General features: G+C 36.4%; 1 protein-coding gene across 10 annotated transcripts in view; it reads left to right on the top strand.

Annotated features, from left to right (window-relative positions):
* The window catches only part of GPHN (gephyrin), a 634470-nt gene that overhangs the window by 371108 nt on the left and 250496 nt on the right, over nt 1–12866 (top strand). For all 10 annotated transcript variants that reach the window (XM_075530856.1, XM_075530857.1, XM_075530855.1 and 7 more), the window contains 2 exons: nt 2182–2454; nt 3701–3805. In XM_075530856.1, coding sequence (XP_075386971.1) covers nt 2182–2454; nt 3701–3805 — 378 coding nt within the window. The remainder of the gene's footprint in view (nt 1–2181; nt 2455–3700; nt 3806–12866) is intronic.

The following is a 12866-nucleotide window of genomic DNA, read 5'->3' as shown; positions in this document are numbered from 1 at the left end:
TTCTCTCTGACTTGAAAAGAATTTTCCAAAAAGCTCATCCTTTGAGGGGGGGAGGGGGGGCGTAGAGAGAGAAAAAAAGAGAAAGGGGTGGAGAGAGACAGTTGAGTAAAAGTTTACATAACAAATTGTTCCTCTATTCAACAGTTTATATACATTTTGGTTTGTGATATTGTATTCCCTATAATATACTAGCACTCTTTCCACTTCCTTCCTGTGTTTCCACTCTTCCTTCTTCCCTATCCTTTCCTGCCTACGGAGCTGTAACCATGGGTAAAAGGCTTCCTTCATGATCTTGCATGGTTGCTTGTATTAAGGAGTGCATACCTCTCTGATGTTACTGTTCATCTCACAGGCCTCTCTGGCTAAGATGTTTATAAACCATGGCTTTACAACACACAGGCAAGAGTTCAATGAACGTGTATAGCTATTAACCATTTTATGGTCCCATGGGTTTATTCCAAACAAAATATGGTTAAACCTGCCTCTGAGAAAAGTGAATGGTCACCAGCATCTCTCGGTGATGTCTTATTAAGCCACCTGCAAAACACAAGTCCAGTCAGAGCAGCAACTTCTGAGGGCACTGCTGGGCCAATTAAATTCCACGCAGAGAGATCAGCTCAGAAGGTTATGACAGCAGGTTTTGTTTTTTTCTAGGATTCCAAATGAACAGTCTTGGTAAATGTTCTTGAAGGACACAGGAATAGAACTGTGACAGGAGCTTATTAGAAAGAAGCTTTAAGAAAATTAAAAACTACATTGATGAGGAAAAGGCCATGAACATGTGTGCCATTTTTTTTAACCATCACAACATTGTACCTGCTCATCTTAATAGCGCACCAAGGACCATCTTACTAGAATTGTGTTGCTCAGCTTTATTCTATCCACCCTACAGCCCTGCATTGCTCTTGATTTAGACTTCTTTCTCTTCTCAAAACTCAGAGAACTTTTAAAAGGAGCAACATTTGAATCCCTCAAGAATGCCAGGACTGCTATTTTGATGGGGTATAAACTGGAACGCACAGAATTCTTTAGCGAAGGAATAGAGAAATGGAAATACTGCCTCAAAAAAATGGAAGATATGTCAAGACACAATAGCTTTACACTTTGTTATTTTGGTTTACTGAAGGTTTCTATGACTTTGTGGCAAGACTTTTTGATCTGGCCCTGTTGGGGTGAAGGAATGCTCAAAAACTTCATGGAAAATTCCGTTATCTTATAATTCCATTTTCCCACAAACATTTTGAAGCCCTCATGTGTGTATGCTTGAATATTCATTTTCCCTTCTCTTCAATAAACTGTAAAATGCTATATCCATTTTCTTCTACCTTGCTTTCCTTATTCACCAATATATGTTAGATCCATCTATGATATTATATACATTCTTCATTACTTCTTTAGTTAAGGAGTCCTCATGAAACTTTCTGCTAAGTATTGGATTGCTAACCACAAGGTTGCAGATTCAAACCCAACCCGCCACTCACTCAGTGAGGGAGAGTTGAGTCTTCCTGCTCTCATAAAGTTTTGACAGTTACAGAAACCCTCTATAGATGTACTATGAGTCAGAATTGACTCAATGGCTGTGAGTTCACACTCCACTGTGCCAATGTACCCGTTACTTACTCAGTCAGTGCCCTCTAAATGAACATATGAATTGTTTCTAATCTTTTCTCATTGCAAATAGTCCTGCAAAACTGGAATATATGTGCATGCATGTGTGTGTGTGTGTATGTATTTTTCAATATTTCTGTGGGGTAGCAAATCCCCTCCGTGAGGTTGCACTGATTGACATCCCCTCTAGCAGTGTGTGAGAATGCATGCTTTCTTACATCATCACCCTGTACTTACGTTGTCAAACTTTCATCTATTTGCTACTCTCATAGAATAGAAAAGGTATCTTAATGTAGTTTTATGTTACATTGTTCCTATTATGAGGGATGTTGAGCATCTATATATATGCTTAGATAATGCTGAATTTCTGCGTTTTATGCACAATATTGTAAAATGTGTTATTTTGTACAACTCATATTGCACATGCCTTGCTTTAAATAGTATTCTTTATTCTTAAGGTCACTGAGGGAAAATGCAGATTCAGATTCACAAATAAATCTGACTGACAGCAAGTTTTTTTTTTTACCTAGAAAACTGTTCCATCTGCATATTTTTTCTTCCCCTTGCATACAGGAATGCTTTCAGTTCATCCTGCCAGCTCTACCTCACGCCATCGACCTTTTACGCGATGCCATTGTAAAAGTAAAGGAGGTGCATGATGAACTTGAAGATTTACCTTCCCCACCACCTCCTCTTTCCCCTCCTCCCACAACCAGTCCCCATAAACAGACAGAAGATAAAGGGGTACAATGTGAGGAAGAAGAAGAAGAGAAGAAAGACAGTGGCGTTGCTTCAACAGAAGACAGTTCCTCATCACATATAACTGCAGCGGCCATTGCCGCCAAGGTAAGCCTTTTGAGAGAGACCCAGAGTTCTAAAGGACTCACTGGCAAATGTACTGCTTTCCTTCCTCTGTCCATCCTGTCCCCCCATAAGTTTAGTGCCTCTTTAAGGTATCTTTACGTAACTTGGATATTCATGACAGTCTAGCCCTGTGTTCCCTCTACTATGTAGAATGCTAAAGATAATAACTTTTGTCTGAAATCTGAGGCATCAAAGATATTGCTGTTACCTACTGGAGTAAAAATTGCAATGATGAACAATGTAGCATTTTAAAAGTTTTTGAAGATATCACTCTTGCCATCATATTAAACATATAGCATTCATATGTTCACAGTGTCAAAAATTCATAAATTCTTACAGGAACAGCAAATGAGCTAAAAAATTTAAATAAATAAAATATGAATATGAGAAAGATTAATAAATATTTCTTAAAATCCAAAGCTTTTATACAATGTTGAATTTTCCCTAACTATGCACTTATTCAGATGTTACTCAAAACAATTGCCCTAGCTAAATATAATGTGTGTGCTATTTTAATTGAATAAAGTAGAAAATTTTAAAATGGTACCAAAATATTAACAGATTTTTCTTTGGGAAATTCTGAGGGTAACTTGAATACCATGTGGAATTTGAATAAGTTGGTTTTCTTAAAGTTACTGAACCTGATTACCATAATAATCTGTATGTTTCAATGTTTTCAGAAAATGGCATATTACTTCTAGGAATGGTGATTTTTTTCCCCCAATGGTTGAAAGCATGAAGATTGGAATTTAATTGCTAATTGCTATAGGAAGTAATTCTTAAGAGTTTTATAAATAGTCTTGGTATTTTGCTATAAACATAGCAATTCTAGAGAAATCCTTGTAAACTGTTCACATAGCCACAGAGGTGTTTTTACCAAACCCCTGATAATTCTGGCTCCAAATCCCTTCAGTGACCCATTAAGTTCTTACTTAGCCTACTAAGTATCTAAGGCATGTGTGTGTGTGTGTTTGTCTGCCTTAATGGAACTGCATAGTGAAATTGGGTGCGCTTTAAAGTCATATGTTCCTTTACTCTTACCCTGAAAGAGTAAAAATTATAATCAATGTCAATCTTTCTAAAGAGCTAATTGTATCACATTTAGAAAAAATTGGCATTTCATTGTTCCATTTGTTTTTACCTTTTTTTTACTTTCATCATTTTGCTTGTATTGCTTCATGTTTTCCTGTCACGATATTCATAGTTGTTATATGTTATACATTTGAAGCCTCCATTCTACACCAGTCCTGCTGTTATCATGGCACACGGTGAGCAGCCTATCCCTGGTCTCATCAATTATTCCCATCATGCAACAGGCAGTACAGATGAACGGGTAAGACATCTTGGAAGATGTGTTGTTATATCTGATGGATCTTCAACGTGCTTTCCCCCTCCAATTCCCCCCACCTTACCCCCACCCCCAATGTAAGTGCCATGGAGTGTGTTCCCTGAAGGAATGACTGGAGCAGGCTCTCCTGTGCCTAAACACTGTGCAACCATCACGATCCTACAGTTTGGCCATGCGCTTTCATCACATGAATTCCAAGAAATTCATTACTCAGAAGTTTTTGTTTTTATTTTTATTTAGCAATTTCATCACATATCTTTAAATAAATTACCTGGTTTAATTAAGATGATCCCTTAGGTTTATCATTTTAGGTCTTAAAATCTAAACGGATTTGTCAAACTAATATTTAATTTGTATTAAACTTCATTATTTCCTCGATCATTGAATCTTATTTTATTTTCCTTCATTATGCTCTCATTGTTATTTTTGAGAGAATTGTCTGTGAGAATTCTGTGATTCCTAATCTTCATATGAAAGTTTTTAAGGGTACATATTAGTTGTTTCTCTCACTGGTCAAATGATAGTGCTCAAAAATCTGCACATTAGATAAGATTGAACTTAGAAGTATAAATCATTAAACTGTGAAAATTTGGACCATGGCTACAAATGGTAATATGTATATGAAGTGAGAAGATTAAAAAGCAGAAAAAGAAGTAATAAAATGAATTTTGGCTTTAAATAATTAGGGAGCAATGACATTCAGAATTTAAAAATAAATCAAAACTCAGCCTCAATAATCTCTTGGGAGATAATTTCTTGGTGGCAAGTGAAAATTTTAGCCTTTCTACTTAATAAGCCAAACATGGTTGAAAAGAAACTAGTTTAATCAGATTAATTTACAAATTTTTTTGTAGGTCTCTTTCAGTTTCTTTTATTAGTGTTCTTTTTTTTTACATTTTATTAGGGGCTCATACAACTCTTATCACAATCTATATATATGTACATATATCAATTGTATAAAGCACAGCCATACATTCTTTGCCCCAATAATTTTCAAAGCATTTACTCTCCACTTAAGCCCTCTGCATCAGGTCCTCTTTTTTTTCCCCTCCCTCTCCGCTCCCCCCTCCCTCACGAGCCCTTGATAATTTAGAAATTATTATTTTGTCTTATCTTGCCCTATCCGGAGTCTCCCTTCCCTCCCTTCTCTGCCATCCGTCTCCCAGGGAGGAGGTCACATGTGGATCCTTGTAATCGGTTCCCCCTTTCCAACCCACTCACCCTCCACTCTCCCAGCATCGCCCCTCACACCCCTGGTCCTGAAGGTATCATCCACCCTGGATTCCCTGTGCCTCCAGCTCCCATATGCACCAGTGTACAGCCTCTGCCCTATCCAGCCCTGCAAGGTAGAATTCGGATCATGGTAGTTGGGGGGAGGAAGCATCCAGGATCTGAGGGAATAATTTACAACTATTATGTGTATTCTCCAGATACAGCATATTATAAATGATAAACATTTCAATCTAAATCAAATTTTAAAATGTAGTCAGTCACAGCAATTACGATCATTCTGGTTCTCAACCTAAAGTAATTGGAAGTGGATGTATTTATGACTAAGGTTTTATTATTTTATTCTGAGTTTCAGGTATTCATACCAAAAATGGTATGAATCTTTTCCCTTCTAATTCTTCCAAGGAATGATATAAGTAGTGCTATTCATAGGAGAAAAGTTAATCTATTACATAAAATGAATATCTTAAAATGTTAACACTTAATTCTCTGGAGCAGCTCATTGAAATAGGCTAAAATCAAGTGCAAATTACCTTTGAGAGGGAAAAAAAATTACAGTTTCCCTCAGTGGATCGCATTTGGAGGCTTTGAGGGCCACACAGAAGGACATGATAAATCCAGGGTTCATGAAAGCATAGATGGTTGTAAAGACCACATTCAATGGGATCTAACAACAGGGTTGTATGTGAATATATTTATTGGATTGTTTAAGATATGGTCCCCAAAAAACTATACGGTAAAAATAATAATAAATATGCTTTCCTGTGGGATATGATGGTGGTGGGGAGGATTAAAAGGGAGCTGATATCAAAGAGTTCAAGAAAAAAGAAAATGTTTTGAAATTAATCGTGGTAGCAGTGTACAATACTTCTTTGTGTGATTGCACCATGGGATGTTATGGTACCTGCAAGAGCTCCCAGTAAAATTATGAAATTGAATTAAAATAAAATTCTGAAAAGTATTTAGTTTAAAATCAGAAGATCAGGACATTAGCTCTAATTCCACCACTAAATTAAATCTGGGGAAAGTTACTTAAGATTTAAGCTTTAGTTTTCTCATCTACAAATAGAAATAATAATAGTCTGCATATCATAGGATGTTATTATCTACAACAAATGAGATAATTCATATAGCTAAAAAAAACTAAACTTTGTAAATTTAGATTTGAATTTTGTAGAATTCTTTCTAGTTGCAAAACATTGATGTTACAAAACTGATAAATTGTTCCAGCCATAAAATGTACAGTTTAGAGCGCTGTTCTAATACTTCTATATGTTCCTAACATTCCTAACCAAATTGTGACCAATAAAATAAAGCATAATCAATGGACTGACTTTTCAAAACTGACTGAATCGCATTAATTATTAATGCCAAAGTAATCAATTTAGTGCTTCAGGAGATAAAGAATCTTGAGCAGTGACTCTTATAATGTTAGTTTCTTCTCTCTTCCTAACCCTACACCAGAACTCCCAAGTCCGTGTTGGGGGTGGGGGCGGGGTGGAATCCACTCACCCAACAGGGCAGATTCTTACTGACTTACTGGAACCAACATACCCATTTTACCGATCCATTTACTAGTCACAGGAACACATGATTCAGATAAGTCAGAGCTAGCAGGTCTCATCTCTTATATTTTATTTGAACTATTAGGGACGGAGACATTATTTGTTGAAATGTGCAAATCCAAGAATTGGCATCTTGGGAATGTCTGCTAATAATAAGCTGATCATTTAAAAAAAAAGGCCTGGATGTGGAAGGAAGAGAGAGAGATTGGCCCTCGCCGTAGAGATGGAAGCAGTAACACAAGCCCCTTGTGAACTATGCAGTATTATTTCTTTCCCCTTTAGTTACATAAGCTGATAAATCATTTTTTATTTTTAAGCTAACGAGTTGGGTTTTCTGCAACCAAAAATCATCTTAACTAATACATTTTAAGCCATACTGTCTAATCAAATAAATGAAAAATCTTCCTTAATGTAACAAATCTATCAAAATAGGAAGTGCTGGAATTTCATATTTAGATGAGAAATTAAAGCAGATTCTGAAGAAGAGGGTAGAGGAATGTAATGCAAAGGAGGAAGAAAGGAAATAAATCTTGTCCTTCTGAGATTACAAAATAGGTGTGAAGATTTTTCAAGGAAACAGGATCCAAATCTGAAAAGACAACCTGTGCTGTGTAATTTTAAGGAAACTGATAGATTAACAAATCAGAGTCATGAGGATAGGAAGAAGACGAGTTTAAGACAGAGGGAAAATACCCATGGAGATAAATAGGATATCTTGTCTCATTGACATGTAAATTAAATTTTCTAAAGAACTAGTCCCAAATGGTTTTGATGCTCAAACTCCAGGGGGTGTAAGAAAATCCTCCTCGCCCTGGGAAGAACGGTTGGTGGTTTCCCTTGGCAGAGGCTGTGAAGAAAACAGATATCAAGTCCACATGGTCACTTCTGAAGAATATTTCTGGTTCATGTATTTGGAATCTGAGAACCAAAATGTTAAAATTAGCAACCTGCCATTCCCATAGAAAAAATTACACCATTACAAAAGGGCAAAGACACAGTTGTTTTAGTCCTAAAATGGATATAGCTATACTTAGTTTTACGGTGTTTTATCTATGAAGGTTTTGATGTAGTAGAATAGTAATTATTAAATGTTATTCACTTTTCTAAGTATTTTACATATAGCAACTCTTTACATAATCCTCATTTTACCTTAGAGAAGTTTGAAGCTTGGAGAGGTTTCAGGTTATATAACCAGCTAGACCAGCAGTTCTCAACCTGTGGGTCGTGACCCCTTTGGGGATCAAATGAATTTTTCACAGGGGTCACCTGCTTCATAACAGTAGCAAAATTAGTTATGAAGTAGCAAAGAAAATAATTTTAAGGTTGGAGGGTCACCACCACATGAGGAACTGTATTAAGGGGTCGTGGCATGAGGAAGGTTGAGAACCACTGAGCTAGACTGACATAGTGTTTATGTCCACACGGTGTGGCTCCAGATCAGCACTCTTGACCACTGTACTATAGGGTCTCTCGATACAAAAGGCAGAAACTGAATAAGTCTTGAAGGTAACTAGTTTTACAAACTCTTCATGAAAATGAGAATCATGACCTTTGGACCTTGGTTTGAAATGTTTTAATGATAAGTTTCAATGCGAGTGTAAGAGTTTTAAACAGTAGAATGTGTTTACTTTGGACATATACTAATCTGAGCAAAAGAACTTGAAGCTGTAAGCAGCAGTTGAGAGAAATATATTTCAATAAATCCACTGTGTTATACCAGGTTGACTAGAGAAACTAATCCAGGGACACTCGTGTATGTATAAAGAAAGAGCTTTATATCAAGAAGACATCCCAGCCCAGTCCAGATCAAGCCATAAGTCTAGTAGTAGCCCAGATGTCTGATATTAGTCCATAGAGTCCTCTTCAGACTCACATAGCTCATGTAGTGATGCCAAATTCAGGAAGATCACAGGTGGGTGGAGAATCTTGTGGTTCCAATGCAGGTAGAAGCATCTCAGCTGGCCCCTCCAGCTCTCTAGTATGACTCCTCAACAGGAAAATAAAACCGATGTGGCCCCCCTCTTCTGATGGCAGAATCAAGAGAGGAACTTCCCAGAATCCTCATGATAGGGCCACACCTACACAGAGGCGTCATTGGCTGTGACCTAATTGACAGGCTAGACTCCACCCCCTCACTCATCCTCAAGTCGACACAAAATTATATAACTACCATACCCATAAAGCTAAGTATTTTGTATGGCATTGAGCATCATGTTTGTTTGGGTTTTTTTGAAGTGTATGCCAATAAAACTTTTTTTTGTGGGTTTTGGGGGGGGTTGTTTGGTTGTTGTTTTTTTAATCATTTTATTAGGGGCTCATACAACTCTTATAATACATACATACATTAATTGTGTAAAGCACATTTGTACATTCATTGCCCTCATTCTCAAAACATTTGTTCTCCACCTAAGCCCCTGGCATCAGCTCCTCATTTTTCCCCTCCCTCCACCTCCCCGAGTATAAGTAGAGTCATGACACCCCAAAATAGAAAATAAACCTATGTCAAAGATTTTATTAAACATCAATTAGTGAGAGAACCTTCAAACTGTTACAGCCAGTGCAAAGGAGAAATCATAAGATGAATACATGTATGTACAGTCACAGCACTGAGATGAATTTATAAGGAGATAGAAAACGTAGGTCAGTATATACAAGGAAATAATCACTTGCTCCTCAGGATAAAATTTATTTGCATTTTTGTGGACAAGAACCATTGCATTACTAACAGTTTTCTAAAAATTGCAGAATTACAACATAGGTAAGGAAAGTGGAAAATAATAGAATGTGCAGGTAATCAGACAGGGAGACAAGTTGGAACAGTCTCGTAGTCTTTTTGCCTATCTCCCCCGCCCCAAGATCATTCTAACCACTTACTGGCTGAGGCTATTCCTGTGACCAATAGGATAAGAGTCAAAGAGTGTAACGTTTTCACTGCCTGTGGAATATGACTCTCACAAGAACTTTAGTCACGTTTTCACTGCCTGTGGAACATAACTCTCACAAGAACTTTAGTCAACATTTCCTGTGAGCTTAACGCTATTGTGCACAAGGAGGACAGTCTTCCTATTGCTGCTTTCAATGTTGTTTATTAAGTGCCATGAAGTCACTTCTGAGTCTTCTAAAATAGTTATATTAATAACAGTTTACTTACATAAATTTAACCTAAGGAAGGTCGAGCTGCTTTTCTGTTTGGATAACCCTTCCCATACAATTTAAAATTTTAACACATTAGCAAACCTTATTGTATTTTTCATATCTTTTTTCTATGCTGAAAAAATAAATGTTTGTTATTTTTAGGGCCCCTTTGGGAATTTCATATCATTATAAGTAAAAAGATATCCTCTTTTTTATTGTTTCCTATATTTAGGGTCCAATTTTGAATTTTCAAAGGAAATTTAGATGCCTAAGAAATAATTTCTGGTTGCTTAAATAACAAAAAAAAAACTCCACACTTTTTAAAATGTATATACAGTTATTAAGAATCTATCAATTTCATAAGTGAAGAACTGTTTTCTTTGCTTTTTTTCACCTTTAGATACTCAAGCACATAAAACGTTAAAACACAAAAAAGTACTCTTGTAAAACACAATATTTCTTTTATATAAACATTTTACAAAGATTACATAGATGTCTGGATAAAGTAATTAACTAATAACCTAAGGAAGAAATCCTATCAAAATTAAGTGAACTTTCTGTCATTCTAAAACATTTCAGAGTTAATTTTCAGACAGATATTATCAATCAAAGTAGATAAAATTCACTTTTCAGTTTTGTCTTTAAGTCCATCCTTTCACATATTTGAACAACTTGATACTTTTCCAGATGATCCACAGTTAAACTATATCTCAATAATATGATGTAATTCATGTTAACATGTAATGTGTCAGTCGCTTTTTTCTTATATCAAATTTTTTCTTCAGTTTTAATTTTAAATTTACTAAATACTAATGTTTAACATATACATTTTGAAAAGCTCTTGAGAGTATAAAATAAGTTTAATGTGTGAAAAGAAATCCAGAGACAAAAAAGTTTATAATAGTCACTGCTTTAGGCTAAAACATTTTCTTTCCCCTTGAAAGAATGAAAGCAAATACTCAATTGTATCTAGCACTATTTTTCCTAGTATGGTCTCAACCACTCATATTAAGTATAAGTGAAAGTTACTAATTTGTTTTACAGGAAGAACTTGCCAGGTGGATAATTGGGAACTGTCAAAAGCAGTTTAGCAGACTCACAAAGCTCAAAGACATACATGATACAGCTTTCCACAAGCACATACTATCCTCTTATGATTTGTTAAAAAGCAAGAAAGGAACATAATCATGAACATGACCCAAAACTGTAACAAGTATTTTACAGCAAATAAAAATAAGAAGCAAAATTATCAAAGTTTAAAATATGGGTGTGAACTATTTCAGTGCTCAACTATTTGCATAAAAGTTGGTGGTTCAAACCTACCCACAGACACTTCTGAAGAGAGACTTGAAGAAAACCCTATAGATCAGAATAAGGATTTAATTTATTCAAACTTTTCATAATCCTAAGCATTATATAAATGTCATGTTAGCTTATTTAATTAATAAACCTATATATGTTTGGGGGAAAACAACCCCAGAAGAACCAGTTGTTCACATATAGCATGCTTAACATTGATAAATTGACTTGTTTTTTTAAGCCAAAATTATTAAGCCAGTCTTATTAGACAAAAATGTACATTGATTTTATGAACTTGGATTATTAAAATATGTTGATTCATTTCAATTAGGAACCTTTTAAGTCTAACATATAAAGTTATAGAATGTTACATTTTCCATTTTCCTTATGTGGAGAAGTTTTAGGAACATTTTTTTAAGCCAAAATCCTCTAAATTAGTTGATAACATTATTTAATTTATTAATACTTTCAGTGGACAGGGAAATATTTCATACTCCAGAACAAGGAAAGGGCCTTTCTAGGTTATATACATACAGGCACAATATCATACAGTATTAAGAATTATGTTTTGAGGTATGTCACAAAGTAGCACACATTTGTTATTACATGGCATGGAATGCGTTTCAACTTTTTAAATAGAATTTACAGGATTGGTTCTTGTGTTCAACAGGGTTCTCTAGAGAAACGAAAGCAGGACACTGAAGGTTTTATATATCGGTTTTCTTAGTGAGAAATGAAAGCAAGACACTGAAGGTTTTATATATCAGTTTTCTTAGTGAGGCAATTAGTCGATAATGCAGTACAGAGGGCGCAGTTCAACTCTCTTGTGGCACAGCTATTATGCTGAAGGTCCTTCAGCTCATACTGGCTGCTGGTCCAAGGCCAACGAAGCAGACAGCGGAATGAGAAGTCAGCCAGCAGGCAGCAAACAGGACAACAAGAAGTTGAGCCTTAGCAGAGGCCAGTAGCTATCTACTTGTTGGGGACCAGCCTCCTCACAACTAAGTGGGTACAAGGGGTAAGTGTATAATTGAGGGGTAAATTCAAGAGACATCAGGCAAGATAAAGCATGCAAGGGCTCACCTCTTCAGTCATGACTTCAGGAGCCAGGTCCAAGCAGAGAGAGACCGTAATGTAATCTCAGGAGCTTATATAATATCCACACAGTAACGTGAGGGGGACAAGCTACGGTAATACATGCAATAGGAAAGGGAGGCACTGACTAGAGGCAGACATGTGACAGAAAGGCACATATGTAACAAGATGGGTGGACTCTAGAGTCAAGATGGCAGTCTAACCTTGGTTGTCCCTGTGTTGGCTTGACCTTAGGAGCTCCTCTTCAAAGGGATAAGCCATTATTAGAAGGGGGTGGGCCATCCTTAGGGTGGGACAGACAGTATGGTCTGACAACCTTCAGGTATAGCCTTCATGGAGTTGACCCTGAAGAGTACACTGAGCAACCATGTGTTTGCAGACAGTACCTTAAATTTGGCATTATTATGGGAGGACATTGTCCGGCATAACTTTTAATTAAGAGAATGTCAGTGGGACACATCTCCAACCCATGAATGTGAAGGTTCTCTCCATGGGAGCCCTGGCCTCCCAGACTCCTTAACAGAGGAATATTGAAAGTTTGTCCACAACACTCTTTTCCCAGTTCTATTTCCCACACGTACTCCCATAAAGGTTTACAGTATCATCTCAGAATCTGTACAGAGGGATTCTGTGAGTGGGAATGTACTCAGTGGCAATGGGTTTGGTATAGCAAAGGAACCAAATCCTATGCCAAAAATCCATTCTAACTCATGGAGAACGTT

Source organism: Tenrec ecaudatus, chromosome 14, assembly GCF_050624435.1.
Source record: "Tenrec ecaudatus isolate mTenEca1 chromosome 14, mTenEca1.hap1, whole genome shotgun sequence".
Taxonomy (NCBI): domain Eukaryota; kingdom Metazoa; phylum Chordata; class Mammalia; order Afrosoricida; family Tenrecidae; genus Tenrec; species Tenrec ecaudatus.
This window is presented reverse-complemented; position numbering and strand designations above follow the sequence as displayed.